This window comes from Thermothelomyces heterothallicus, assembly GCF_042370625.1.
Source record: "Thermothelomyces heterothallicus CBS 202.75 unplaced genomic scaffold P884_scaffold_9, whole genome shotgun sequence".
Taxonomy (NCBI): Eukaryota; Fungi; Ascomycota; class Sordariomycetes; order Sordariales; family Chaetomiaceae; genus Thermothelomyces; species Thermothelomyces heterothallicus.
Window position 1 is genome coordinate 799906 of NW_027192570.1, and position 27291 is coordinate 827196.

General features: G+C 58.0%; 9 protein-coding genes across 9 annotated transcripts; 5 read left to right on the plus strand and 4 right to left on the minus strand.

The window, feature by feature from the left end:
• Nucleotides 1-148: 148 nt before the first annotated feature.
• P884DRAFT_198524 (t-SNARE) lies at nt 149-1464 on the minus strand (the record flags this gene model as incomplete). Its single annotated transcript, XM_069438149.1, has 3 exons — nt 149-532; nt 636-1271; nt 1402-1464. The coding sequence occupies 3 exons, from the start codon at nt 1462-1464 to the stop codon at nt 149-151; spliced, it is 1083 nt and encodes a 360-aa protein (XP_069298242.1).
• Nucleotides 1465-2802: 1338 nt separating this feature from the next.
• On the minus strand, nt 2803-3800 carry P884DRAFT_269322 (anticodon-binding protein; the record flags this gene model as incomplete). The annotated part of the gene is made up of 3 exons (XM_069442265.1): nt 2803-3413; nt 3498-3741; nt 3795-3800. 3 exons carry the CDS (start codon nt 3798-3800, stop codon nt 2803-2805), a joined length of 861 nt encoding a protein of 286 aa, XP_069298243.1.
• Nucleotides 3801-4330: 530 nt separating this feature from the next.
• On the plus strand, nt 4331-4806 carry P884DRAFT_131962 (uncharacterized protein). The gene has a single exon (XM_069437209.1). It carries the CDS (start codon nt 4454-4456, stop codon nt 4763-4765), a length of 312 nt encoding a protein of 103 aa, XP_069298244.1. The 5' UTR covers nt 4331-4453; the 3' UTR covers nt 4766-4806.
• A 4652-nt stretch (nt 4807-9458) lies between these two features.
• On the plus strand, nt 9459-10647 carry P884DRAFT_198697 (AhpC/TSA antioxidant enzyme-domain-containing protein; the record flags this gene model as incomplete). The annotated part of the gene is made up of 2 exons (XM_069438168.1): nt 9459-9785; nt 9967-10647. 2 exons carry the CDS (start codon nt 9459-9461, stop codon nt 10645-10647), a joined length of 1008 nt encoding a protein of 335 aa, XP_069298245.1.
• Nucleotides 10648-11447: 800 nt separating this feature from the next.
• On the plus strand, nt 11448-14785 carry P884DRAFT_277185 (uncharacterized protein; the record flags this gene model as incomplete). Its single annotated transcript, XM_069443046.1, has 8 exons — nt 11448-12061; nt 12157-12502; nt 12579-12609; nt 12662-12830; nt 12944-13131; nt 14109-14416; nt 14600-14671; nt 14723-14785. 8 exons carry the CDS (start codon nt 11448-11450, stop codon nt 14783-14785), a joined length of 1791 nt encoding a protein of 596 aa, XP_069298246.1.
• A 275-nt stretch (nt 14786-15060) lies between these two features.
• On the minus strand, nt 15061-16604 carry P884DRAFT_242304 (aminotransferase; the record flags this gene model as incomplete). Its single annotated transcript, XM_069440265.1, has 2 exons — nt 15061-15427; nt 15507-16604. The coding sequence occupies 2 exons, from the start codon at nt 16602-16604 to the stop codon at nt 15257-15259; spliced, it is 1269 nt and encodes a 422-aa protein (XP_069298247.1). The 3' UTR covers nt 15061-15256.
• Nucleotides 16605-18803: 2199 nt separating this feature from the next.
• On the plus strand, nt 18804-21462 carry P884DRAFT_222738 (uncharacterized protein). The gene is made up of 2 exons (XM_069439531.1): nt 18804-19504; nt 19575-21462. Exons 1-2 carry the CDS (start codon nt 19029-19031, stop codon nt 21067-21069), a joined length of 1971 nt encoding a protein of 656 aa, XP_069298248.1. The 5' UTR covers nt 18804-19028; the 3' UTR covers nt 21070-21462.
• A 7-nt stretch (nt 21463-21469) lies between these two features.
• Nucleotides 21470-23379, minus strand: P884DRAFT_242307 (uncharacterized protein; the record flags this gene model as incomplete). Its single annotated transcript, XM_069440266.1, has 5 exons — nt 21470-22195; nt 22269-22326; nt 22347-22647; nt 22721-22745; nt 22851-23379. The coding sequence occupies 5 exons, from the start codon at nt 23377-23379 to the stop codon at nt 21786-21788; spliced, it is 1323 nt and encodes a 440-aa protein (XP_069298249.1). The 3' UTR covers nt 21470-21785.
• Nucleotides 23380-24375: 996 nt separating this feature from the next.
• P884DRAFT_132012 (uncharacterized protein) lies at nt 24376-26276 on the plus strand. The gene is made up of 4 exons (XM_069437210.1): nt 24376-24684; nt 24770-24887; nt 24966-25701; nt 25762-26276. The coding sequence occupies exons 1-4, from the start codon at nt 24585-24587 to the stop codon at nt 26104-26106; spliced, it is 1299 nt and encodes a 432-aa protein (XP_069298250.1). The 5' UTR covers nt 24376-24584; the 3' UTR covers nt 26107-26276.
• The last annotated feature ends 1015 nt before the right edge of the window (nt 26277-27291 follow it).

Sequence of the window (27291 nt, forward strand, 5' to 3'; positions counted from 1 at the left end):
AGGGCAAGGTGGCCCGGCCCGGTCTCGAAACTGATGCTTCATGACCGGACTTGGGTTTCGAGCAAAGAGGAGCGAGACCCCATTCTTCGCTCTCGATCCTTCTTGCTCCCACCCAACCCATATCATTACCATGGCCAGTTTCTCGTTCTCAGTTGTTACTGCCACCGCCACCGCCACCACCACCACCGCCACCTCGGTTCGTCAGGGTGATGCCCAGCCCGACACCGAGGGCAATCGCGATGCAGATCAGGACGCACACGCCGAAGCACCACCACTTGAGCTTGCGGGCGCGCCGCGCTCTGGTGACGCCTTCTTGGAGGTGCACGTTGGCGCCGCCGAGGTGGTCGGCCGTCTCCATGTTCTTCTGCTCGATGGCCTGAATCATGGGCTCCTGCTGCACGATCTGCTGGTTGAGCAGCTCGATCAGCTCGACCAGCTGCATGATATCTTGCTCGATCTTGACCATGTCATTGTGGCACGCCCGCAGGTTTCCCAGGACGGCCGAGGCCTGGCCAGAGCGGTTGGTTCGGAGCTGTGGGAGAATGTGTGTGAGCGAGAGACGCGGATGAGCCGTAAGGGGGGAAGAAAGAAAGGGTGGTAAGATTGGCGGGAGGGAAAATGTGGGAGAGACGTACGGCAGTCTGGAAAATCCCCTCATCGCCCCAGTCGGCGTCGGCCGCCTGCTGCACCTGCTCCTCAGTCGCGTCCGGGTTGACGATGCGGTAATGGCGGGCAATCTGCTCGCGGTAGCGCGCCTTGTACTGCTGCTCCTCCTGCAGCAGCTCCTGGATTTTCTTTTTGAAGTCGTCATTGAGAATCTCAAACTGCCTCTTCTTGGTATTGAAGAGATTAGTGTCCGTCGTGCGCTCCGTGTCCGCCTTGAGCTGCTGGATCTGCCCACGAATCGCCGTGTTCTTCAATTGCGTCGACGCAACGAGGTCGTCCAACGCCTGACGCGCCGCATTGTCACTGCTGGCCAGAGCTTGCTGGTGCAGCGTTGCGATGTTATGAATGCTGGTCGTCAGGCCCTCGATCTCTCGGCGAATGGCCGACACACGCTGCAGATATTCGGTCTGCGACAGGACGTTGCCGCCTGGTTCTCGCGGCTGGGGCGAGCCGTACTGGCCCTGCTGACCGTACTGCTGCCCCTCGGGATGTGATCCATACTGCTGCCCGTACTGCTGCCCGTACTGCTGCCCATACTGCTGCCCATATTGCTGCTGCGGCGAGCCATAGGGCTGCTGACCGTACGGTTGCATCTCATGCTCTTCCTGTTGCGGAGTCCATGTCAACTGCCGGGTTCAATGCCAACCAGGGAGTCGTCGCGTGGAGCTGTCAGGAATGGTGAAACATTCAAACCATCCGGAAAGCTTCTCGCGCGCGACCCGGCAAAACACTCACCGTCTGGCCATAGCCGTAGCCCGCCTCGGCACCCGGCCCCCGATTGTAGGGGTTATAGGACATGACTGCTCAATTGGATGAAGCTTGATCAGCCGATGATTTCTGATTTCCAAAAAGTAGTTGTCGGTTTGTTTTTGCATTCGCTGGGTAGACCAAGGTACTGGAAATGACGGCCGCGTCTTTTCACCAACAACGGTGGACAGACTTTGGACCGGGGGGGCCGGTGGTTGGTTCGCCTTTTTGCGAGATTGCCGCTCCTGGGGTACGCGGTAAGCTCGCAGCTGCTTCGCCCTGCTGCAAGTCAGGCAGGTTGGCTGTGGCTGGTCGTTTAACTACTAGTTATGCCAAGAACTCCCCAAGGGCAGCACCCCAGAAGGCGATTCCCAGTCTCCACAGTTGGCCCACTCAAAGGACATTCGGGCGAAGCCCGGCCTGTCTGCTCCACACGACAGTTACGCAGCCCTCGAGTGAGAGTTCATTTGGAGTGGTAAGTCGATAACGGGTCAGAATCGGGGAAAGGGAAAAAAAACGGAGTAGCAGCAAACGATCGCTATCACGAACCGTTCGCCCTAGCCTCATTCTCTAGTGCGAAAACTGCGGATCCTTCGGCCCCCACATGGCTGGGGAGTGCGCGGACTGCTTGCGCTTCCGAACTACGAAGGAACAGATGGCGTCACGAATGAGGCTGAGGTGGGCTTAAATATCTCCACTAGTCTTGTTGCTTTAAACTGGATGCCAAGCTGAGCCGCGCACTAAGTACTACCGAAGAAGCTTGTGCGAGCACCAACGCAACCGCCCAGAGTGCATGGATCTTCCCAACGGCGGAAAGAGCTTGGTGCAGCCTTTTTTTTGAAGCATGAAGCCCTAGAGCACTGAAAACTTCGCCACGAGCATGCTTTTTCCCACAAAGCCAACCGGCGTTTTCCCCATCCGGTGCTGCCAGAACTCGGGAAGTCTTCTCAAAGGCGGTACCTGCGAACTTGGAAGAAAAGTTGCCCGAACAAGCGCAGAACCGTCTCGGAAGACATCCTGAAGTGGGTGTTGTTGCTTTGCTAGGAAGCCCCCATCTCTAGCCAGCCTGAATACCCACTGAGCACCGCCCAGCGACCGGAAGTTGGGCGATGGTATCGTGGTGGATGCGCGATAGGGGATACTTCCAAGCACCGATCTTATAACCCAAACGGCAACCTGGGATTGCAACTTATCGTAGACGGAAAGACGTTCTTTAATGTGCCTTTCTTTTCTTGAAGTGTCCATGACGGGGGTTATCGAGGCACAGCTAAGGCGCCACCCGGTCAATGCACGACTCCAGACGGCAGGGCCTCTTTAAAACGGTTGCTGCTTCCACAGCCGAGATACGCCTCTGACTTAAGACAGACAGAGATGTCCTGCGGAACAAGCTCAGAAGTAGTTCTTCTTCCTGCCTGTGCGAGTGTACTGGCTGAGGTGCCACTCGACGTCCGCATCCTTGTTCTCCAGGGTCCCCATGGTGATTGAGAAAGGCCTCATGGTGAACCGCGGCCCAACCTCGCTCAGCTCGACCGAGTCATAACTGGTTTTGACGTAAACGTGATGGCGTACTTCGATACAATCGTCCTGGTTCACGAAGGTGATGACTCTGTTGCCTGCGTTTTTGCCGGCCGTAGGATCACGCGGTGGAAAGAGGTGCTTGAGAATCTTGACTATGCGGTGCCCAAGAGGCGTCGTGAAGTTCTCGAAAATTAGATGAGGGTAGCTCTCGCTGACCGTCCCTTTTATTGACCGCGGGATATCCGCGCGCAACACCACGTTGTGAAGTGACGCCATCAGGGTCGGCCCGTGAGGGAAGTGGCTAATAGTGATTGCCGTTGGGGTGCCACGGTGCTCGTGGAGGAGAACAACATCGCTAAGGCGTTCGCTCTGGGCGGATCGGACGAGGTCGGGAAGAACGAGGTTTCCACGATTGAGTCGGATACCGGTCGGAAACAGCAGCCGTACTTCCTTGGAGAAGGACATCAACCTTGAGCTTGGATCTCGCGAAGTTGTCACCAAAACCCTGGGATCTACGCAAGGTAAACATCTGCCCGCCCTTCCTCTCGTGAGTCCAACACACGTACCTACGACACCAGACAGCTCAGAATATTCATCGTCGATGTCGAGCGAGTCGTCGCCAGCAACGTCCCGAGACACATCGTAGTCATAGTCCTTCCGTAATTGCTTGTCGTTCGCAATCGCTGGGTCCAACGGCTTTCCTGACGCTAGGGCGGCTCTCAGTTTCGCCCTCTTTTCTGCAATTTCGGCATCGCGCAGAAGAAGCGCCCGGCGGTAGAGGTAGTCCCTCCTCTGGCGTGCTTGTTTACGCTAAGACAATGATCAGTATGATCTTTCGACATGCAAGTCGAGCAGGTACGTACAAGCATTTTCGGTTGGCTCGCAGCGTGTCAAGAGGTGGGCAGAATAATGCCAGGACTTGGTGTCTCGGTTGCCCAGCCGAACATCAGGATGCAAAAATTCCCCTGCGAGGCTGAAAGAACAGGGGGAGTTTTGGCGCTAAGTGGGGGACCAAGGTGCAGTGGAGGGGTTCCGCTGAAAAAAGTCAAAGCACAGACCCTTTCACTGCTGGGCCTTCAGTTTCCGACAATGCGACTTCTCCGCCCCGCCACTCCATTGCAACCGCCTCGTGGTTGGCATGCCACTGCCCAAAAATCGTTAACCCACAATCGCGGCCAGGATCGAGAGACCGGGGCGATAACGCGAAATCGAAACGGCCAACGTCACGACACTACGAAGCCGTCGCCACTTCAACTCCTAACAGCGATGATGTGACAGTTTCCACGCGCGCATTCTCAATCCTACACGCTCCAAACAGAAAAGAAACATTTTCGAGCTGGCGCTGCCCACTTCGGCAGTTAAAATTTGTTCCTTGACATCGGTGACTCGAGGTTAGCTCTGGTTCTTCCTTCCACAGCAGACTCGGTTGCCGGTCAGCTCCTCGGGATTCGGCTCTCAACCAATAGGCATACTGACGATCCGAGCCTTGCGGCCGCCAACGTTTACGCTCCGATACCCCGATATGGAGGGCGCTTTCACCCACCTGGGAAACCACCTCGTTTCTGATTCCGCGGCCGCCATAAAGGCCGGCGGCTCGGACGAGCTGTCAAACATCGACCCGGACGAGAACTTGCTCTACGGCTCATATGGGGGACGGGGCACTCGTACGGGCCTGGGCAATGCCAGGCGCCGCCAGGATGACGACGACAACGAAACCGAGGTCTTCGATGACGACGACGAGAGTCTGGCAAGTGTTCCGGTCGACGGCATGAAGGCTCTCAAAATGAACGCACCGGAGGAAGAGAAGGAGCTTCCTGCCCATGCTTGCGCGTGAGTCTATCAGCACATCTCTTCTTCGTGGTCTGACGAAAGCCGGCTAACTTAGCCCGGAAGTTACTGCGGCATTCACTCCCCCGCCAGCGTGGTAAAATGTCTCACTTGCAGCAAGTGGTTCTGCAGCGCCCGCGGCAACTCGAGCTCCTCCCACATTGTCAATCATCTCGTACGAGCCCGGCATAAAGAGGTCCAGCTTCACCCCCAGTCCTCGCTGGGCGACACGGTCCTCGAGTGCTACAACTGCGGGACTAAGAACGTCTTCATGCTCGGCTTCATTCCGGCGAAATCCGATACTGTCGTGGTTCTCCTATGTCGCCAGCCCTGTGCCGCAAGCACCTCGACCAAGGACATGAGCTGGGACATCACGCGATGGCAGCCTCTCATCGAAGATCGCTCCTTTCTTAACTGGCTGGTTCAGCCGCCCACCGATACCGAACAGCTCCGGGCAAGGCACCTCACACCGCCAATGATCGCGAAACTCGAGGAAATGTGGAAGGAGAGCCCGAACGCCACCGTGGCCGACTTGGAAAAGAGCGCTGGCGCCGACGACGACCCGCATCCTGTCCTGCTGAAGTACGAGGACCCGTACCACTATCAGAACATCTTTGGCCCACTCGTCAAGATGGAGTCGGACTACGACAAGAAGCTCAAGGAGGCGCAGTCAGAGGACAATCTTCAGGTGCGCTGGGATGTCGGCCTCAACAACAAGCATCTCGCGAGCTTCATTCTCCCCAAGATCGAGTCGGGCGACGTCAAGCTGGCGGTGGGCGACGAGATGAGGCTAAAGTACAAGGGCGACCTCCGTCCGCCTTGGGAAGGGGTGGGCTATGTCATCAAGATCCCCAATAACCAGTCGGACGAGGTCACGCTCGAGCTGCGGAAGTCGGCCAACGACAAGATGGTGCCTACGGATGTCGCCACCAACTTCTCGGCTGATTATGTCTGGAAAGCCACGTCGTACGACCGGATGCAGTTCGCAATGAAGACGTTCGCCGTGGACGAGATGAGCCTCTCGGGCTACATCTTTCACAAGCTGCTCGGGCACGAAGTTGCCGTGGCCCCCATGAAGATTCAGATGCCCAAGAATTTCCACGTCCCTGGCCTGCCGGAGCTGAACCATAGCCAGGTTACGGCCATCAAGACGGTGCTCTCGAACCCGCTTAGTCTGATTCAGGGCCCTCCTGGCACCGGAAAGACAGTCACGTCGGCCACTATCATCTATCATCTGGCCAAGCTCAACAATAGCCAGGTACTGGTATGCGCGCCATCCAACGTAGCAGTCGATCAGCTATGCGAGCGGATTCACCGCACGGGCCTGAAGGTTGTCCGCTTGACCGCCAAATCTCGCGAGGACGTCGAATCGTCTGTCAGCTTCTTGGCTCTCCATGAGCAGGTTCGCATGAACGATTCCAACACGGAGCTCACTAAGCTTGCGCGCCTCAAGGCCGACCAAGGCGAACTGTCGTCGCAGGACGAAAAGAAGTTCAAGCAACTCACTCGCGCCGCCGAGCGGGAGATCCTCAACAACGCAGATGTCGTGTGCTGCACCTGTGTGGGCGCCGGTGACCCGAGACTCGCTAAGATGAAGTTCCGCAACGTTTTGATCGACGAGTCGACGCAGTCTGCAGAGCCGGAGTGCATGATCCCCCTCGTCCTTGGATGCAAGCAGGTGGTGCTGGTCGGCGATCACAAGCAGCTCGGGCCTGTTATCATGAACAAGAAGGCAGCCAAGGCTGGCCTGAACCAGTCCCTCTTCGAGAGATTGGTCAAGCTCAACCTGACACCGATCCGACTGAACGTGCAGTATCGGATGCATCCCTGCCTCTCGCAGTTCCCGTCGAACATGTTTTATGACGGATCGTTGCAGAACGGCGTCACGGTCGCCGAGCGTCTGAGGACTGATGTTGACTTCCCGTGGCCGGTGGCCGATATGCCAATGATGTTCTGGGCCAACAATGGTAACGAGGAGATCTCGGCATCCGGCACATCCTACCTCAACCGCACCGAGGCTGCCAACGTCGAGAAGATCGTGACGCGCTTCTTGAAGGCGGGTGTCAAGCCGTCCGACATCGGCGTCATCACGCCGTACGAGGGACAGCGCAGTTATATCGTGAGTACCATGCAGAACACTGGCACCTTCAAGAAGGAAACCTACAAAGAGGTCGAGGTCGCGTCTGTGGATGCATTCCAAGGTCGAGAAAAGGACTTTATTGTACTGTCTTGCGTCCGTTCCAACGACAACCAAGGCATTGGTTTCCTGTCGGATCCTCGCCGTCTCAACGTCGCGCTCACTCGCGCCAAGTACGGTTTGGTCATCATCGGCAACCCCAAGGTCCTGGCGAAGCACGAGCTGTGGCACCATCTCCTCGTCCATTACAAGGACCGGAAGTGCCTGGTCGAGGGCCCTCTCACCAACCTTCAAACGTCACTGCTGCAGTTCAGCCGTCCCAAGACGTCATTCCGCCCTCCGCGGTACTCCCAGCAGACGCAACATGCCGCTGGGGGCTATGCAAACGGCCGCTACGGCGGCATGAACGGCTCGAACAGGGACTACGAGACGGGCTCGATGCTGTCGTACATTCCAGACGACGTGTCGTCGATCCACAGCTCTGCCCTGGGCGGTGCTGGCCTGTCCTCGGCTTACCCCCATATGTTTTCGAACTTCCATCCCGACCAGTGGCCTGGTTTGCCGGGCGTGGGTGCGGGTGGCCGGCCTAACGCCAAGGGCCGCGATCGCGGTACCGAGAGCGTGGCGGGCGAAAGCGTCGCCAACAGCGAGTTCACGGACGCGAGCGCCAGCGTCATTGGCGGCAAGGGAGTGGGCCAAGGAGGGGCCAGTCTCGGTGCCGGTCTCAGCGAGGCAATCACCTCTGCCCGGCCAACCTCTTACACCCAGAGTGACCGACTCAAGCAGTACGTCGAGAGCGGGGGCCGCATGGGAGCCGGGAGCGGATACGGGCGGCGATTTGATGACGATGAGAAGAGTGTCAGCACCGCCTTTGCTAGCCAGATAGGATCCGGATTCGACTGAGTGCTCATGGGCTAGATTGGGGGGTCCACGTCAGATGCAAACCATGAACAGATCCAGGCGCCGCACCGCATCCTAGGTACCGCGGCCTACCTGCCTCCACCCCTCCGGGTTAGGGCAAGCACGCGTTGTCGGCTCCGCATGGGTCACAGCACGCGCAGGCCAGGAAGAGCTGGGCAGATGCTTCACAAAGCACACCCTCTCAACCGGGCGGGTCCAGTTGCCCTTATGCTGATGCTCTGACCAAGTGTTGTTCAGCGCCATCCTGGCTTACACGAGTAACTTGAGGAGCTTCGATCAGCCTTCCTTTATGATGGCAGCAGGCAAGGTTGCCAGGTATTCTGGCCCGCGTGTCCGGGATGACACAGTCTCGGCGAAGTAGCTCGCTGAGCTATCGCGGCCGGGTAAGGGAGGAGCCATCGACTGTTGAGTGAGAAGTGCATCCTGTCCAGCGTCTGAGAATCGCAGGGAGAGGCTTAGCAGAGTATGAGACGGGGGAAGGAGTCGCTCATTTTTTTTTATTTTTTTTTACCTGACACGAAGCATTCACTGATATCGAGACGAGAGGCCCCTGCTGGGTGCCGTCCATGTTGCAACGGCCGACAGTCGCTCCTTTGAAAGGCAGTTGTTGCTTGACAAGTTGATTTGTAGGCAGACAGACACCTGAGCAGAGCAGAGCAGAGAAACAGACATTCATTCATTCGTTCTGCTACCACCACAAACGCACGTGTGCACATAATTATGTGTTACGACGAAAGCTTCTCTTTTAGCACGCGTTTGGCTGATGGCGGGCCACGTACTCCGTAGGGCAGCTTGTTAGACGCTTTTGCATCCTTAAGACGGCCGCAGGTTTGATAGGCGCCTTACACAACCCAAGATTGGAGACTTGCATGACTCCGGCCGTTCATGTGTTCTCGGTCCAGGCCTCAAGTCGAGTTCCGAGAGGTTGATCCGTAACATAGATGCGACATAGGAGACCAGGGGCGGGCGGCAAAGGTTAACGTCAGAAGGTGTCCAAGCGCCGTGGGGGGTGCTGCAGCGCTTACTTAGGTAGTAACAAGTTAGGCAACAACCTTTTCTCTGGTCTGAGATGGCTGAACTCAGAATTGAGAGTTATGCAGTTAACTATGCTACCTGGTACCGTATTCGGGTCTCTGCTAGCACACGATGGGGTAGAACTCTTACTTAGCTCTACATTGTTCGCAGTGTTCTCGTCCTTTTTCCTATCTATTCTTTTGAACAAGTTCCTTCCCTCCCTGCTTGCCCTATTCGATTTGCATATAGTGAGATGGCCCGCCTTATGTGAATTACTGGGTCAGCTTCACGCCGAGACCTTCATTAGGTGTTGCTTGCCTGCACGGGCAGTACGGAACACGGAAGGCAGTACTGTTGTGTATGTAAGGTACCTACCTTCCTTAGTGTATGTTCCGTACCTCACCTAAGATACATTGCATGCGACCGAGACACTTTACACTGCCACGTTGTTCCAGTGCAGCTGCACCTGCATAACCCTCGGATCGTCGAACAACAACGCACTTCGGGAACTCGGACATTCGCAGTATGTTGTGAACTATTATTCTTCTCCGTCCCATCTTCGATGGTCGATTTTTTTCACCTGATTTACGCGCCTATCTCGGTACCTGACCACCCAAAGAAAAAAAAAATGACGCTACCAGAAGTTGCCGCTGCTCACAAGAACGGAGCTGGTTCCGGCGCCAACACGACGACCCCAGATACGGACCCGGTACCCATGAGGGCACCAAGCACGAAGATCGCAGCCGTCACGGATGGCGATGGGGTCAACCCACTCGAGTTCGAGGGCTCCGTCGACACCAGTGACGAGCCCCCCACTCTCGAGACCATCCGCAAGATCGACAACTACACCGTACTAGACAAGGACGGCAAATCCCACACCTTTCGCAGCCTCTACACCGGCCGCCACAGGGCTCGCCGCGTGCTCATCATTTTCATCCGCCATTTCTTCTGCGGCGTACGCAACTCCCTCCGCTCCTCCCCCACCCTGCCAAAACCAAAACAGAAAGAAAGAAAAATCATTTCGTATATGACATGAATTATATATAAGTTTTATAGCACCGTATGACTTTGATCTATTACTGACTGAAACACGCGACCACCCCGGAGGGGTACCTGCGCGTGCGCTTCTCACACAGAACTGCCAGCAATACCTCCAGGCGGTGTCCGAGTCCATCACGCCGCAGGCGCTGCTCTCCCGCCCGCGGGGCGGCACCACCTTCATCTGCGTCGTCGGCTGCGGCGACCCGGCCCTGATCGACATGTACGCCGAGGCGACCGGCTGCCCCTACCCCATCTACGCCGACCCCACCCGCCGCCTGTACGCCGAGCTGGGCATGATCCGCACCCTCGCCCTCGGCCCCCGCCGCCCGGCCTACATGCGCACCGGCCTCCTCAAGAGCAGCCTGCTCAGCGTCGCCCAGGGGCTCAAGCAGGTCCTCAAGGGGCTGGCCCTCAAGGGCGGCGACACGAAGCAGGTCGGCGGCGAGTTCCTCTTCGAGCCGGTGGCGGCGGCCGGGCCCGACGGGGTCCGCGCCGCGGAGACGGCGGAGACGCCCGTCGGGATCGAGCCCCCGGCCGCGTGGGCGCAGGCAGGGAACGGCGAGGGGGCCGGCCAGCGGTCCGAGACCAGCCTGGACGGGAAGGGGGAGCCGGACTCGGACGGGGTCGACAAGGTGGTGACGTGGTGTCACCGGATGAGGAACACGAGGGATCACGCCGAGATCCCCGTGCTGATGGAGGTGTTGGGTTTGAAGGATGAACCGGCTGCTGGTGGTGGGGGGGACAATAAGGAGAGGGATGGGAAATCGGGCACTTAGGGGGTCAAAGGTCAGGAGAATTGAGTAAAAACGGGGCCGCGGGTGGGAGAAATTGTTCTTTTTTTATTTTTTTTTATTTTTTTATTTTTTATGCACATCCCGGGCGACGATGGGAGATCCTAGCGGGTCATGATATCTCGGTTAGAATTGGAGTTTTTAGGGGTCATGACTTGCATGTTCGCATGTCATAGCAGAGAATGATACCAACCGCATTTCCACCTTACCTGAAAAAGCCTCTTTTCCCTTTCTCTGGTTTGCTCTACTGTCTGAGAGTCTGGCCGTTGAACAACCCGGATACGGGATTCCTGATTACCGGTTGCACACGCTCGCTGCCGCGGTCGTGGTGATACAAGTACTAGGCTAGGTACTCACAACAATAGCTACGTGGACGGCGTGGAGAAGCTTGAAGAGAAACACAACCATATCGGTCCCGCAGAGTACTACGGTGGAACAGCCTGTGATGTCTGCAGCAGTTCAGAACGTGGGTGGCCCGCGACTCAAACCCGGGTCTCGACGCCCGCCACCAGCGAGTAGATTGGGCGGTAGGCTGGACCGCGTCTGCGTACAGCGTCTCGACCGAGTAACACTAAAGCAAGTTTGCCTGTCAATTCTGACGTTGTCTCTCCGGTACAACCAACCTCGCATCGTCATGGCCGTGGTTATGAGATGTTGCGTGGTCAATCCGAGTGGCTCCCTTGGCCGCGAACTTTGCTTAGCTTCCTGATAGCCCATCCTCTCCACCTCCACGAACCTCGTGGGCTCGATCCAACACTCGGACGCGTGATAATGTCACCGCTAACATGGCACCCGTCTGCACCATACCGGGCACCCCCGACCTCTATGGCATGGGCATCCGTGTCTCCTTCTACCTCTTGTGGTTCTTCGTCCTCATCGGCGAGCGGTGCCACGAGCAGCATGCCCAAGTCCTTCGCGCCGCCGAGCTGGTTCTTGCCTACGCCGTCTTTCTCGGCTTGGCCGTGGCCGTGTCGGCGGGAAGTCTCTTTGCCGCCGAGGTCTATATCACCCTCCTTCTCATCTCGACGACCGTGTACCTGCTGGTGCCCCGGCACACCACCGATCTCATGGCGTGGATCCGCCCTGGTCTCGGGATCGGAACTCAGCGTGGCAGGTTCGGTGTTGTTAGAGCGGCTCGATTCCTCTTCGTATTGATCGTCATTAGTCTGAACCTCTGGTTCTGGGGGGCTGGCGTCAAGTCTGCGGCGATCGACAGGAATTTGAGAGATCAAGGCGGTTGCTGTCCTTGCCGGCCCCCGGCTCAAGTTGGGTTTGCCTTCGGGCCAATTGAGATGCAGAGCGGGGGGTTCAGGGCCATGAATGTCCTCTTGATGCTAGCCCTGCTCGCCGGGGGGGTGATTGTTGGCGCGATGAAGACTGGGCTCGTCAAGAACAGAAGGTCAAGAAGGCGAAGGAGAGCGAAGTATGACGCTGGATCCCTGTTTTCCGGACATATAGGCCCCCCCTGGAGTACTTTCTTGCTGACATCTGCAGCCGCTCCCGGATTCGAGTCTTAAAGGAAGTCGAGACTTTCGGGGGGCTGACAGTTGCGTGCGTCCTCGTCGCCGCTACCGAACTGACGATCAAATGGAACAAGATCTCAGGTGCCGTCAACCAGGTTTCGACTGCCGCGCAATTTATACCGCCGGGGATTGTCGTAGCGTTGATCTTGACCTTTCTATCCGACCTAAAGAATGGTTCCGCTGAATCAGGGAACAGCGACAGTGGCGGCAGCGGGACCGGCAGCGGAACCGGTAGCGGAAGCAATGGTGTTGGCAGCAGCTTGCCCGTGGGCTCCTCAGGCCCATCTTCCTCTTCGAGCAGCAGCTGGACCAAGCCTGTGAGATACTCAAGGTCGGCAGAAGCCCCGAGAACAATGGCCGAGTGGTGAAAACGGGGCTAACACGAGTCGCCAGGCCATGGGCGCCCTCGTCGCCCTACCCATCTGTTCATCCCCCTGTCTCTATCATTGCTTCTCCTCCCGCGACATTTGTCCCAGATGCTGCTCCAGCTCCAACCTCGAGTGCATATATCTCTCGCCCGCCTCCCGATTTTGACAAAGACCATCCACCTCCCGACTTTGACAGAGAACATCCGCCCCCGGATTTTGACATGGAGCATCCGGCCCATGATTTCGGCCCCTTCACTCCACATCCCGCTTTTACCGCGTCAGAAATCTCCGGCTCCAGCTCCAGCCACAACTCTAAACCCCGACCCGCCAGCTCTCCAGAGCGATCCGCATCTCGACCCGCTTTCCAGCAACGACCGGGACGGTCTTCAGTATCGGCAAGGGCGGAAACAAGTTCCAAGGAGACAACCAGTCGGCCACCGATAAACCCCATCATCATCAGCGTGTCTCCGCCAAGAAAACAGCGGCCAAAGGGGCCACGGCCAATGTGAAGCCTCCCTGTCTTCAATTCGGGCTGATTGCTCCAATCATTTCGGAAAGATACTCGGCGTCTACGGTCGGTACGAGCAGGGTTGATCGTGGCCACGAGAGAGAAAATACTTATCAACGGCTTTGCTCAACCCCCCGGAAACTTGTTGCACGTCTTGGTAAGGGTTCGAAAACGCAGAGTTCAGAACATTGCAATAGGCTTAGGGCAACGGCCCTTGACAACTTCAGTCGCGCCTTCCTTCCTGATCAAACCAAGCAATCCACTCACTCGCCAGACCACACAGTTCATGTAGAATTTCTGATATTCACCAAAGGTGTCAACCGAAAGCGATTCCTTCAATCCAATATGACTGCACTGGTTCCAGGCATCTCACGGCGGCCTGTCAACACCCAAGAGAGCCATAATTCAAACTCACCAGTCTTGGAGACATTTTAACCATGCGCCCATCCAGCTTTGGCCCAGTTCCTGAAGAACCATGGGCCCAAAGACTTCGAGTCACCAGATCCCGAAGTGTCAGGGCCCCGGTGCAGTCGCACTCCAATCACCTGCCGTCCCCATGGCCGACGAACCTTAGCAGCACGGACAATGTTCGGTGGTCGTCGTCGTCGACCGCAGATAACAAGACAGACCAAAGGCAAAACGTCGTTCATTCTCTCCGAGATCGCTTTGCCCCTGTGTCCAAGAAACCAACATACTTGCCATCCATTGGGAAAGCCGGGGTCACCAAGAAAGACTCGGCCAAGCCCTCCGTCGCCCCTTTTTTTCGACGCCTCGAAGCCGCATTTCGGGACAAGCCAACGAGTGCTACCGCGGCCAGCCGTGTTGTTGGCTCAAAGAAGAACCCAGTCCGTTCTCGCTCACCCGATGCGGAAGACTTGATCCAACAGCTCAAAGGTTGGCTCCCATGCCTCTCCTTACCTATACCTTCACTCCTTTACCTCGTCATTCCTCTCCTCTTCTCATTGATCTCCCACGTCTCCCCAGTAATGAGCCGAAATTAACACGATCCCTCCCCCCCCCCTTGCACAGAACACTACCTCCAAACAGCGACAACCCTCCACCAAAGCGCCACCATGCGCCTGGCCCAGTCGCACGCCGACCTCTCCCGCCGACTCACACAAACCCTGGTCAAGAACGACGCGGCCTTTCTCGAGTCCACCGAGGCGCACGTCAGAAAACTCACCCAGCCGCTGGACGCGGTCCGCATCCGGTCGCAGCAGCGCGGCCGCGACGGGGCGCTGCGGAGCGAGGAGAGCGCCGTGGGTGAGCTGGTCGCCCGCGCCGAAGAGCAGTTGCGGGAGTTTGAGAAGGGCATGGCGGAGCTCTGGGCGGAGTGGGCTGTTGCCGACGAGGAGGTGAAGACACTGCTGAAAGGGATCGATTCTCTTTCTTCTTCTTCTTCTTCTTCTTCTTCTTCATCACCACCCTCTTCGCCAATGGGGTTTCAGGGGGGAAATGAAGGGGCTGGGACAGTTGATAGTGCCGGTGAAGAAGGACAAGAAATGCTAAGACGGTTTAGGGAGGCTATTGAGCGGCAGATTGAGGATGCCGAAGACGAGGCTGTTGAGCTGGGAGAGGAGGCGGTGGCCTTGATGAAGGGGATCGAAAAAGTGAGCTTGCCAGCACCGGAAGGAAACAGTACAATGCTAACGGAGGTATAGGACTTTCGAAAGGAGACGCTACCGGATCTGCATACCTTCTTCCAGTCCATCGACGAGCCGTAAGGCTCTCGCGTGCATATGGACTCTCCATCTGATGGAATCTGACCTTGTCATATTTGCTGGAAGACCAACGCAAACAGGAAGAGACATGAGAAAGCACAGGAGATAAACAAAGGGTTATAAACAAGGGGAAAAGAAGACATATACTCTTGTTGCTACGGCTGATCGATCACCAGCAGGACGCTGCCAAGATCGAGCTTCTTGGTCAGACAAGGCTCGGAGACATAGCTCAGTTGAACACGCATGGCTCATTACTCAGTGACCTCGAGAAACTGACGCGAATGCAAATGCCTGTCTATCAGGTCTAATGTCTGACATCGCTAACCTATTGAGATGCTCTACCACCCATCCCCGAACGCCTCTCCCGTGAAGAAAACCACTTTTTGCCGGGCTCGCAGTGCAGCTCACACTGGGCAATGCAATGTACAAAAGAGGAAAGAAAGAAGAAGAAAAAAGAAAGAGAAGTGAGCAGATCTACTGCTCCTCCTGGACGACAACGCCCCAAGGGTGCTCCTCCTTGCCGTACATGATGTCGCTCATCCAGCCCTTGATCTTGGCCGTGTACTGACCGCTCTCGCCCTTGACCATGGGGATGTGGATGTCGTGGTCGCGGTGCCGGATCTGCGAGACGGGGCAGATGAAGAACTAAAAAAAAAAAAAAAAAGGCACAGTTAGTCAAAACAAGCCATTCCAGGGTCAGGAGGAGGGTTGATGATTAGCGTACCGCCGTGCCAGCCGCAAATGCCTCGATCAGCCGGCCTTCGCGATCGGCCTCGAGCACCTCGTCGATGGTGTACTTCCTCTCCACAACCTCGAGCTCGTCCTTGAGGCGCTCGCGGGCCAGCTCGACCACGCTCCGCCGGGTCACGCCGTCCAGGATCAGCTTGTCGTCGAGGGGCGCCGTCACGAGCTGCAGGGCGCCTTCCTTGGTCCGCCAGACGATGAAGAAGTTGCTCGCGCCGGCCTCGGTGCAGTAGCCCTCGGGCCCGTACAGCCACAGGATCTGGCCGAAGCCGCGCTCGCGGGCCTCGTTGGTCGCGAGCAGGCTGGGGCCGTAGTTGGCGCCGACCTTGGCGTAGCCGAAGCCGCCGACCCAGGCGCGGATCATGTCCTCCGGGTTGGTGTGCAGGCGCATGCCGCCCGGGGGCGCGTCCATGCGGGGCATGAAGGAGGCCGTGATGAAGAGGAGGGCCTCCTTGGGCGCCTGGACGCCCAGCTGGGGTTGGGTGCCGATGATGGCCGGGCGCAGGTACAGGAAGCTGCCCGGGCGGGAGCGGGGCAGCCACTTGGGCCCGTCGACGGCGACGAGGGCGAGGATGAGCTTCTCGAGCTCGCGCGGGTCGAAGCCCGGCAGCGAGATGCGCAGCGTCGACATGAGCATGCGCGCCGCGTTGCGGTCCGGCCGGAACAGGCGCAGGCGGCCGTCGTGACCGCGGTAGGCCTTGAGCCCCTCGAAGCACTCGGTCGCGTAGTGCAGCACCGACGCGGTCGGCATCAGGGTCAGCGGGCCGTACGGCTTCAGCTCGGGCGCCGACCAGCCCGACGAGGCCTTCCAGGTCGCCGTGATCATGTGGTCGGTGCAGATGGTCTCGGTGCCGGAGCAGGCGGTGGCTTCGTCCGGCACGGAGCGGGCCGTAGGATCGGCGCGGGTGATGATGAGCTTGGAGGCGTCCAGGCCGGGGAGGGCAGAGGCGCCATTGGCGTGGCCATTGGTCTGGCCGTTAGCCAGGGCCGGCTGCTTCGCAACCTGCTGCTCCATGGCGGTCGAGGTGAGGTCCTCGGCGCTGCGCTTCTGCGGCACGGTCGTGGATGTTTGTGTCATGGCTGATGCGGAACAAGTTGACAACGGGGTGAAATGGGCCAAATAGAAGAAAGAGTCCTCGACGGGGCAGAAGGGAATTCGCTAGGCTCTCGACAAAGAACGGTGCGTGGGAGAGCGGGATGTCAACAGGAGCGGAGCGGAGCGAGGGGCCCCGGAACAGTCACGCGGGCGAAGCAAGCCTTTTTTATGTCTCCGTCGAAAAGTTAAGAGGAAACTAAAGTACGGATTACCGGGGTGCGGGTTCCTAGGGCCAACCCGGCATTCAATCTCTGATCGAGTTGAAGACCGATTGGTCAATTGTTGGTCTGCCCCGGGTTATCCACACCGTTGACGGAACCCCCCAGGGTGATTGATACCTCGCTGTCAAGCTGCAGGGCGTAGTGTAACTAGGGCGCTGTGGAACATTCTGCGCCGCCGCGTCATATTTCTTCGAAACGCATCCTACCAAGGAAGAGTATGCATTGGAGGGCGTATGGACGGATTGCATGCACAATGCATATGGAGCAGTGCCTCTCGCATCGTGTTCCCCAAGACTTTGCTGTAGTATGCTTGCACAGTACAAATCTCACATAGGTATAGTACCGAGATTTCGGCTCCGTGTGCCGGAGGTTTCCGCTTTTGGGCGGAATCTTGAAGTCACAACGCGTCAACAGTGGCTGCAAGGCCCGGCCCCGGCATTGCGGCTACCACATGCAGTAATAACTATGTACAGTACATACAGTACATACATGCTCAAGACACGAGGTGTGCATGCTTGTCAGCGAGGCGGCCTGCATACCGTCAACGCCGAATACCGGAGTTCTCAAGCTACGGAGGCCCTGAGGGGAAGGAGCTGTTCGGTGTGTCAAGAGTTTTGTTGGCCCCCTTCAGTTTTGACTCATTGGCAGTGGGACCGGTGAGCTTATCTCGAAGGAAAACGGAAGGGCCGAGTCGCGAACTGGTGGAGCGTTGGAGGCGGCCGAACTCGCAGGACTGCCCTTGCCGAAGAGTCGAGGCGCAACATTGGCGCGTGACAAGACTGTTTAACAGATCGTTCTGAACGTTTTATCATGGAGTAGGAGACCCGCCAAATCCCGACACAACGCGGTGAAAAGCGCCGCGCCGCGGCACGTTTTGGTGAGGAAGTCTGGTTTGGGGTGCTCAGAATTTCGACTTCATTCGCCCGAAAATAGCCGGTGATAGGCGCGATAGCGAGAGATAGCGCTGGCCAATCATGGACCAGGCCGAGACTGAAGAGCGGGATTGGAGGTCTTCCCCCCGCAATCTCGTCTCGCGCCGGAGCCTTGAGCTGGCCGTTTCTTCCCCCCGCCCGACCCGATCGCGATACGGAGCCGGCGTTACTGCGGGATGCGGGTTAGCGGCAGCGCAGCCAAGGGAGCTGCTAGCTAAGTCGGCACAGTCACCTGGACATTGATGACGCACTTTATTGCAACCCCCCTATTTTCACCAGAGCGTTGCGCTACTTTGATGTTGCTTCCAAGCTTACGGCAGTACGGAGTAGTGTACACCAAGGTTTCAAGATGCCCCGCTGCCATTTCCCTACCGTGGGAGGGGTGTGCGCAACCAGCTGCTGACCGGGCGCCGACTCCCCGGTTCACCGGTGCCGACGCCGGACAAGGCTCCACGTGGAACCCGGTTGTCCACCGGAAACGGCAACGAGGTCAACAACGTCGGATACCCAGCAACATTCGCCAGCGCCACCGGCCTACGCGCTCGGCATCCTCACGAGAAATTGACACGCGTCAAGCTCGGGTTGCCGGCACCGCGCCAACTCACCGTAAGGATCTAGGGCGACGTTAGCGTCATCGTAGACGACGCTCACACCCCCCCTCCCCCCCAGCCCCTCCCGGGGATCGACGCCGTGGCCAGAAGATATACAAACCCTCTGGCTAGACTCTCATCATCCTTGTTTCAGGATCTCCTTCGATCATTTTCGACAAACAATGTGTCTGTCGAAGCCTCAGCGGCGTGTGAGTGGACATATGTGAAGCTCGCCGTTCATTTTCCGGAGCTTCGCACTCAAAGAGCCATACAGGATGTCATGCTCTATGTGGATTTCGCTCCTTACGGATAAATAGCCCTCCGCTTCGAGTGATGCCAGATGGCACAACGGGAGAAGCGACCTGCATGAAGGGGGGCTGCCGTCGTGATTGGACCTCCCCACTCATGGCGATGTGGTGCGGTTTTGGCCCAACCTCCATGCCCGAACTCAGCTGCACACACACCACACACAGAGAGAGACAGTCATACACACACACTCCTGAGGGTCTGTCCATGATGCCTCCTCGTCTCTCTTGTGGGAGCCATTGTGTCATCTGCTTAAAGCAATTCCCCGTAGCGTATACTTGAAACTCCTCTTGATGGGTTCGTCATTTGTAGAGCCGCTTTTCCCTTCTCTTCTCCCTCCTCAGGCCAGCCGACGCCATGTCCAAAGACACCAAGGACTCTAAGCACAAGCCCGACAGCCTCCGCCAGCCTCAGAAAAGGGACTCACTCTCGTCTATCTTCTCCGCGTGGGCCGCTTTGCAAGGCAAGGGCGCCACTTCCAAGGCTCCAACTTCGTCCTCGTCCTCCGCTTCAGCCCAAGCAACCCCCGGCAACGGCTCCATGCCGCGGAGACACAGCCACAGCGCCAGCAGCGACTCAAAACCGAAGGCACGTAGTGGTTCCACAAGATTTCGAAGACTGTCGTTTCCGCTCTCGGCGACAAACCAACGTGGGCCTAGTACTAAGACGAGACACGCAAAGACATCCATGACGTCGGATCCGACGGCGTCGCCTGAGACCTCCAAGGCGAGCAAGGGCAACTCATGTGAAAAGGTCGACAAGGCCGCCTCCGACACCCACGACGGCAAGACTTCGCCGCCGCCCCGGCCGCAGAGCGCGGGAGCCAAGCCAAGGTGAGACGAAGTCAACTTCCGCCGCGGCCCTTGCTGATGCACCACGCGTGTACTGACAATATCGTCCTAGGAGCCCTGGCTCGCCCGTTGTCATGCCCAAGTCCATCCTCCGTGTCTCCAGCCCTGACGATCACCGACGACCCCGCCATTTTGTCTCCCCCGAGACCGGGGAACCCATTAGCAGCCCGGCCCTGTCACCCTCCTCGCCTCCGGGCTCCCCGTCGCCGCCAACGTCCCCCATCCAACGGCCCATGTCCCCTGGCGCGACAGTGCGCTTCGCCAAAGCCACCATTCACCGCGTCGAGGTCGGCCCCGGCCGGCGTTTCCTGCCCGTTAAGCGCAAGAGCAAGAGCACGCTGACCTACATCTCCCCCCTCGACCCGGGCACGCAGCAGACCGCGCCCAAGACGATGCTGCAGAGTCCGACCAAGCTACGCCGCCACCAGCAGAACCAGGCCGCCATGTGCCGGTACTGGCAACGCACCGAGGAGGAAGAGGCGCAGTGGCGCGCCGAGGCCGAGCGCAGGGCCCAGGAGGAGGCCGAGAGGTATCGGAACGAGCCTGCCAGTCCGGTAACGATCGCCGGGGAGGCGGACGGTGTGGTGGGCGGCGGAAAGGTCGAGGAAGTCGATCACTTGCCGTCGCTGGATCGTGATGGTCAGCCGCCGGATAAGCTGGAGGAAGTGGTGGTCGAGTCGGAGGATGACGACACGGACGAGGGCGCTGGGGCGAAATGTAACCTTGAGGACGAGACGGAACCCATCAAGTCGATGAGCACAGAAAAGGGGAGATACGCCGGGGATGGATCGGTGGCGACCAAACCCGACGCCCAATCCTCGACGCAAAATACGTCGGAGCCAACCCGGCCGACCTCGGTAATCAGCCCAGCGCCGCCGCAAGAACCTGTGACCGAAAATCCGGCCACCGCGACGACTGTGACCGCTCTAACTCCCGCAACGACGGCAGCGAGCTGCGCACGCGCGGGAACTAATAAATCCTTCTCTGAGCGCCTTGCGGAAAAACAAGCGGCAGATGAGCGCGCACAGGGAGCGACGTCTTCTACTCCTGCTCCCAAGGCAGCGGAGACACTTTCTCGTAAAGCTAGTGCCGAGAGCTCCAAGACAGCTCGTTCCACCTCCAGCTCTCCCTCCAGAGAACAGCCAGAAAGACCGGCCTCTGTACCCGGCCGCTCGAGCAGCAGCGCCAGCACCCGCACCAGTACCAGCAACTCCAGTCAGAGCTCGGAGGAGGAGCTCAGCCGTACCTCGACCAAGGAGAAGGAGAAGGAGCGAGAAAGGGCGAGAGATAAACCCAGAACATTATCCTCCTCCTCTTCCCGGTCTTACATGAGCCTCAGGCCGGGAGGAGATAGGGATAGAGACAGGGACAAAGACAGGACACAGAAGCAACACAGCTCAAAGTCCTCAACGGGTCACAGCAACAGCAGCAACGACGGCGGCGGCAGCGGCAGCCCCAGCACTAGCACCAGCCACAACCATTTGCATTTGTCCGGGCGCAGAGGCAGGCGGTATTTTGAGAGTCATAAGCAGGGAATCGCGGTTTAATCGGTCTAATATTCTGCTTCCCCCTCTTTCTCTTCTCTTCTCTTCTCTTCTCCCTCTATCAGTCGTTTCTCGTTTTTGTTATGGGTGGATCACGGCGATAGAGGTGGCGTCTCCCTCACCTTCGTTTACTTATTATTCCGTATCCTAATTATCGGCGGCATATCTCTTTCTGTCTTTGATTTTTCTCATCTTCTTGCTTTACATTGCATGACATGATTGTCACGGCCTACCCTTTCGTCGTCTTCCGCCTCTCTTTCGCTTTCCTTCAGCTTTTGAAGTCTAATTGTGCGGCACGACTGTTACGGCATTTGCGTTCATCTTCCTGCTCATAAGGCATTTTGTTTCATGAAAGCTGTATTAAGAACGAGGGGAGGGGAGGAAATAAACAACAGGATTTACCGTTTCTCATCAGCAGAACCATCAGCACGATTACACTATAGTATATGTCTCGTAGTCTAGAACTATTCGAATGCCGACACATCTCCATTCCGTTATGCAATGCTTAGGATATCTTCCATGCGCCGACCAGCCATCCAAACGCCAGCAGCCTTTCCTCCGTGGGGTCTTTCAAAAATCCAGTTTCTTTTTTTTTCTTTCCCTTCAAAACGACACGCACAACCACCATCCTCCTCTCCTCTTCCCTTCCTGTTTCCTCCCATTATCAGCACCAGTATTTAACCACCCCCCTGGCCACTCATCTTTGGTTGCACCTCACCTCACATCAACCCACTTAGCACCACCTTTCCGACGCTAGCGACCTCGCCCTTGATACCGGCCCTGCCGGCCTCCTCGAACTCGCGGATGGCGCCCTGGATGAAGAGCTTCTTGATCTTGGTGTCGGCCTTGGTGAAGAGCTCGGGCACGGCGCCGCCGCACTCGCGCGGGGTCGGCAGCAGGCTCAGCAGCCGCGCGTACGTGTCGATCAGCACGTCGCACAGCGTGGCGAAGGTCTCGAAGAAGTCCGGGTCGAAGGGCAGCGTGGGCGTCAGCAGGTGCGTGTACTCCTCCCCCGGGAGCAGGTCGACCTCGGACGCGCCAAAGGATATGACCCCCGCGGGCGGGGCGTCGGCCGGGGTAGGGCCCGCCCCGGGCCCCGAAGAGGCGTTGGGGATGGCGGCGGAGGCGGCTGAGGCGGAGGGGACGGCGCCCGGGATCGGGGTGGCGGCGCCGCCGGAGGCGCTGGCGGTGTTGCTGTCGACCTGCTCCAGCGGGTAGCCGATGCCGCCGTCGCCGTCGCGGCCGGCGGCCGCGGAGCTGCTGCGGCGGCCTTTGGAGACGGGCGCGGCGGCGCGGCGGAACATCTGCGGGATGCGGGTGCGGGTGAGCGAGCTCGCGGCGATGCCGTTCTCGGTGTGGATCTGCTGGAAGGTGTCGAACTCGGCGAGGAGGGTGTTGAGCGAGCGGAGGAACTCGACCGGCGTGCTCGAGTTGAGGTCGATCACGGCCGGCAGGGAGATGCCCAGCAGGAGGTAGTTGGTCGCGCGCCGACCGAGCTTGCGCGGGTCGAAGTAGGGCATGCGCTGGAGGTCGGGCTTGTCGAAGAGGAGCGTGTTGAACCAGTAGATCCGGCCTTCGTGCCTGCGCGAGGGTGTCGGTAAGCAGAAGTGAACCCAGGGAGCACGGGAACAACTGGTTATGGAAACGGAACGACAAGGAGCAAGGGGGAGGCGCGACGGCTCACGCTTTGCGCAGGTAGTCGAGGGTCGATATCCTCTTGTTGGCCGTCTCTTGGATGTGTTGGTGTACGAGTCCCAGCTCGCTCTGCTGTGCTACGCTCGCACTATTGTGCATGGCTCCCGAGCCAGCCGTGCCGACGGGATATCCGGTTGTTGGCGTCGGGGCGCCGCGACTGAGCATTTTGGAGAAACCGTCTGTCGTTTTGGGTGATATGTCGGGCAGCGGGGGTACCGGTTCTTCGGGAGCTAGTTTGATCGCTGAAGGGCGGCGCGGGGGAATCGGGACAGCAGCTCCGCCGCCATCGACTGGGAACGCGAGGTTGGAAGATGCGGCCGAATCGGTGCGGCGCCTGGTCTTCTTGCCGGGCGACGATGACAAGAAGACAAAAGACGACTTGCGGCCTACCGAGGGCTTTCGTTCCTTGACCAGGGTTTTATGCTGCCGAGGGCTTTCGCTGGGGACGTCCTCACCCGAGCTCGTCGGTAGCTGAGTTTTGCTAGTGGGAGATGGCGGGGTGGTTTGGGAGATGTTGTTGCTGCTGCTCGTGTTGCTGTTGGTGCCGCCGCCGAAGCCAAAGATGGCCGAGAAGAAAGGGGCGGCGGGCTGCGTCGGAGTGGCTGCCGAGCGCTGCATGTCGTGCGTCGGTAACTAGAGTTAACTAGGCGGCCCTGTTCAGCGAGCAGAATGCAGCGCTATCATTTGCTGCGGCGGACTTAGCGCCCCGAATTCGGCAGGAGGTACCGCCGGTTTGGCCGACGGAGCGCGAGGGGGTCCGCTGTCTGGGTGCTAAGGGTTCAGGACGCTACAGAAGAGCCCAGCGCAGCCCAAATCCAGCTTCGAAATCAGGTTGTTGAAGAAAAACAGCAAAGATTAAACACGGATCAGAGACCAATGCAGGAGGGCCACGGTTGGACTTAAACAGAGTGCGCTATTCGCCGATATAATAAGCTCTCCGCGCGAATGTGAAGACAGAGCGGCGACAGCCTCCAGGGATCTTCCACGCACGATTGTTCCCTTTGGCAGGGTCTGTGAACCCATTCCGTCCAACCTCCACCTTCAGCGTGAAGTTCAAGAGGGTTGGTTGTGTTGCATCACATTCAGCCGCCAGAATACTAACCATCCGGCTGCCCAGCCGGAAGGTATAATGTTGCAGATATTCGGTTACCTCGCTGCAGAGCCGTTGGTGATATCCCATGCTGTGCGTTGGAACAAATGGAGGAGCCACACACGATGGGTCTTTTGCCCGCGTGGTCCTCTTGCATTTGAACAGGGCCCAGCGGGCTCGGAAAATGCCAAAAGTAATCCGTACATTAGATACCTTCCGTCATCAAGTAAATCTCTACGGAGTACCTACCTAGAACTGGTCAGTAATCATTACCGACGATTCGAAGATAACCCGATGTGCATAGAGAGATTATAAATACAGAAATTCTGTCGAAAGATCTTATTACCTGCCTGGTGGCCCAAGGTGCTCTGGCCACAGCACGCATCCAAGCTTCAAGGGCTTACTTCTGCCGTCAACCAGTCACTGCGGGGCTTTCACTGCGTGGGGGAGGGGCAGTGACGCCGAGGTACTGTACACCAAGCTTGCACATTCGAGTCCCCCAAATCATCACATTCAAATTACCTGATTGGAAATGAGCTCTGTTCTACCACTCCTCAACAGAAACCCCGTTTTTCTCTGTCTCGCAACCTCCTTGTGGAACAAAAATAAATTGCATTGAGAGAATACAAGGGAGGAAAAAAAAGAATATTGATCGCTTCCAATACGCTCGAGGGCACATACTCGGGCTGCCAAACGAACAGCGGTTATTTGTCCTGATCCGGTTACTTACAACATGGCTGCCTCCGACAATACTCTCCCCCCTGGCGACCCTGCGCCGGAACTGCTCGAGGGACGCCTGTGGGTAGACGGTTGTTTCGACTTTTTCCATCATGGTACGCCCTCCCCCCCCCCTTCCAACCCATCACCGGGAAACCCTCACAGCTCGACCATTCCTGTACGAGGGGCTAAGTCTTTTAGGACATGCCGGCGCCGTCGTCCAAGCCCGCCAGCTCGGCGACGAGCTCTACGTCGGCGTCCATTCGGACGAAGCCATCCTCGAGAACAAGGGCCCCACGGTCATGAACCTCAAAGAACGGTAACCACGCTTCTGCCGCGAACTCCCTCTTCCATCTCCCCAGGAAAGCTGACCCAGACCGCCGCGCGCTCTACGTAGCCTCCTCGCCACCGATGCCTGCCGCTGGGTGACCAAGTCGATCCCCAACGCCCCCTACGTCACGCAGCTCGATTGGGTCAGTCACTTTGGGTGCAAGTACGTGGTCCACGGCGACGACATCACGTCCGACAGCAGCGGCGAGGACTGCTACCGCTTCGTCAAGGCAGCCAACCGCTTCAAGGTCGTCAAGCGCACCCCGGCCATCTCGACGACCGACCTCGTCGGCCGCATGCTGCTGTGCACGCGCGGCCACTTTATCCGCTCGCTCGAAAAGATGCTGGCCGGCGAGGAAGGGCCCGGCACCGATGCCGAGAGGAAGGCCAACGGGCAGGCCATGGCGGAGAGGATCCGCCTGTACGCCACGGACGAGACGGCCAGGAACCCCGGCGCGGACGTGTGGTTCTGGCAAGAACAGAGCGGCTTCAAGGAGCTGTTCAAGGGGGTTGGCCCGAAGCCCGGCCAGAGGGTCGTGTACGTGGATGGCGGGTTCGATCTGTTCTCCAGCGGCCACATCCAGTTTCTGCGGCTGGTGACCGAGGCGGAGGAGGAGCTGGCGAGAAAGGAGGGGTGGTATTCGGAGGAGGCCGTGAACGAGAGGAAGGGGAAGGGCGCCGACTACGGCCCCGTGTTTGTCGTGGCTGGTGTCCACGACGACGAGGTCATCAACAAGTGGAAAGGAGTGAACTACCCGATCATGAACATTTATGAGCGCGGCCTTTGCGTGCTGCAGTGTCGGGTACGTTGCTAGCTTGCCTCGTGCTGTCCGAGATTGCATGTCACTGACCAGACGTCTTAGTATATCAACGCCGTCATCTTTGGCGCCCCTTTCACCCCTACCAAGAGCTACCTCACCTCGCTCCCGTGGGGGACCCCGGATGCTGTCTACCACGGCCCGACATCGTTCATGCCCTTCACCGACGATGTCTACACCGACCCTAAGGAAATGGGCATCTACCGGGAGATTGGCCACCACGAGTTCGATGAGGTCAACGCCGGAACTATCGTGCAGAGAATCCTGAGGAGTAGGGACCTCTACGAAGCACGACAAAAGGCAAAGGGGATCAAGGCCGATCTGGAAGCGGCACGCAAGCAGCGCGAGTTGCTCGAGGAAGAACAGCGGCGTAAGGAGGCGGCGCAGTAGGACAAATACTGTCAGGGGCAAGATTTGGAACTAACCAAGAGTACTTCAACCACGGCATGGGAGTGGACGGGATAAGAGAGAGGCGAGTCTTGGCTTCAACATGCCTTTTTTTTTGGAAACTGTTTTGGGGAAGGATTTTGTTCATAGACGCTTGATGATTATAGAGGACACTATTTAATAGACGAGAAAAGGAGTGGACAGACCATCAGATACCATAACGCATTTTGGAGTCCTCAACGGGGTTGCGCGACGATTTACGCCGGCTCCACCTCAGAGCTTGACTCTATAAATGGTTTATCATCACCTGAACTGCCCGACCCATCGAACCTTCGACCCGCAGTCAGCAGCGTGGACAAAAGACCTTTCCGCGAGGCCTAGAGTTTCCGGTTGTCCAGCTGTACTCCAACCGCAAGGCCTCCAAGGCCCAAAGGATCAATAATATGTTGCTGTGAAGCCCCCCTCGCACCAAGAACGAGCCCCGTCGAGTTACTCGCCGCTGTTTCCAGACGACGAGCAATCGCATGTCTGTGCAATCTTGACGAAATCTCTCGAGCCAGCCGTAACGCTCCCAGTCCCGACCGGACCAGCGGCAGCCCACCATCGGCCAGTTACCCCGCCGACGTACACGGCAAATCACGCCCACAGGCGGCCGGAGCGCGGACTCATATCTTCGTCCATGAGGTCTCCGACCCGGGAATCGGACTACTGCAAACCCGCGACGGAGAAGTCGGCCGACTTTGGAGTGATGGGCCGGGCGGTGCCGGACAGACAAGGAACTGGCGGCCGAGATCAGCCGCTGTGCTTCTATGGCGGCGCGTTTCCGCGACCAGTTTCCGGTAAGGAAGCTGGATGTCCGGGGACTTTTCCCAAAGCTTGTGGCAAAAGTGAAAGAGCGAGTGCTCTCTCCGTGTGTGAGCTTCGAATAGCGATTTTTCGGACGAGGGGGGCTTGAAGAGAAGGAAAAAGAGAGAAGCACGAGTCCCGAGCTCGACGGAGTTTTTTTATGGTGCAGCGGTCGATTTTTCGAGAGTGGGGCACGGTCCGAGCTTTTCTGCCCCACGGCAGGGTGTGGACTTAGCGTCTCGAGGCTGGAAATCGAAAGCTCGTTGCCTCGAAAAGCGCCCAAAGGAAGTAACACCCAATCCCACGACAGTGACAGCTGTCCAGCGAACCCGCGTACGCCTT

Bases quoted from the DNA above. Each gene is read 5' to 3' on its own strand.
- P884DRAFT_131962 (XM_069437209.1), top strand. From the start codon at position 4,454: ATGGAGGGCGCTTTCACCCACCTGGGAAACCACCTCGTTTCTGATTCC.
- P884DRAFT_222738 (XM_069439531.1), top strand. From the start codon at position 19,029: ATGTCCAAAGACACCAAGGACTCTAAGCACAAGCCCGACAGCCTCCGC. The intron at 19,505-19,574 runs GTGAGACGAAGT...ATATCGTCCTAG, and splicing joins AGCGCGGGAGCCAAGCCAAG to GAGCCCTGGCTCGCCCGTTG.
- P884DRAFT_132012 (XM_069437210.1), top strand. From the start codon at position 24,585: ATGGCTGCCTCCGACAATACTCTCCCCCCTGGCGACCCTGCGCCGGAA. The intron at 24,685-24,769 runs GTACGCCCTCCC...TAAGTCTTTTAG, and splicing joins TTTCGACTTTTTCCATCATG to GACATGCCGGCGCCGTCGTC. The intron at 24,888-24,965 runs GTAACCACGCTT...CGCTCTACGTAG, and splicing joins GTCATGAACCTCAAAGAACG to CCTCCTCGCCACCGATGCCT.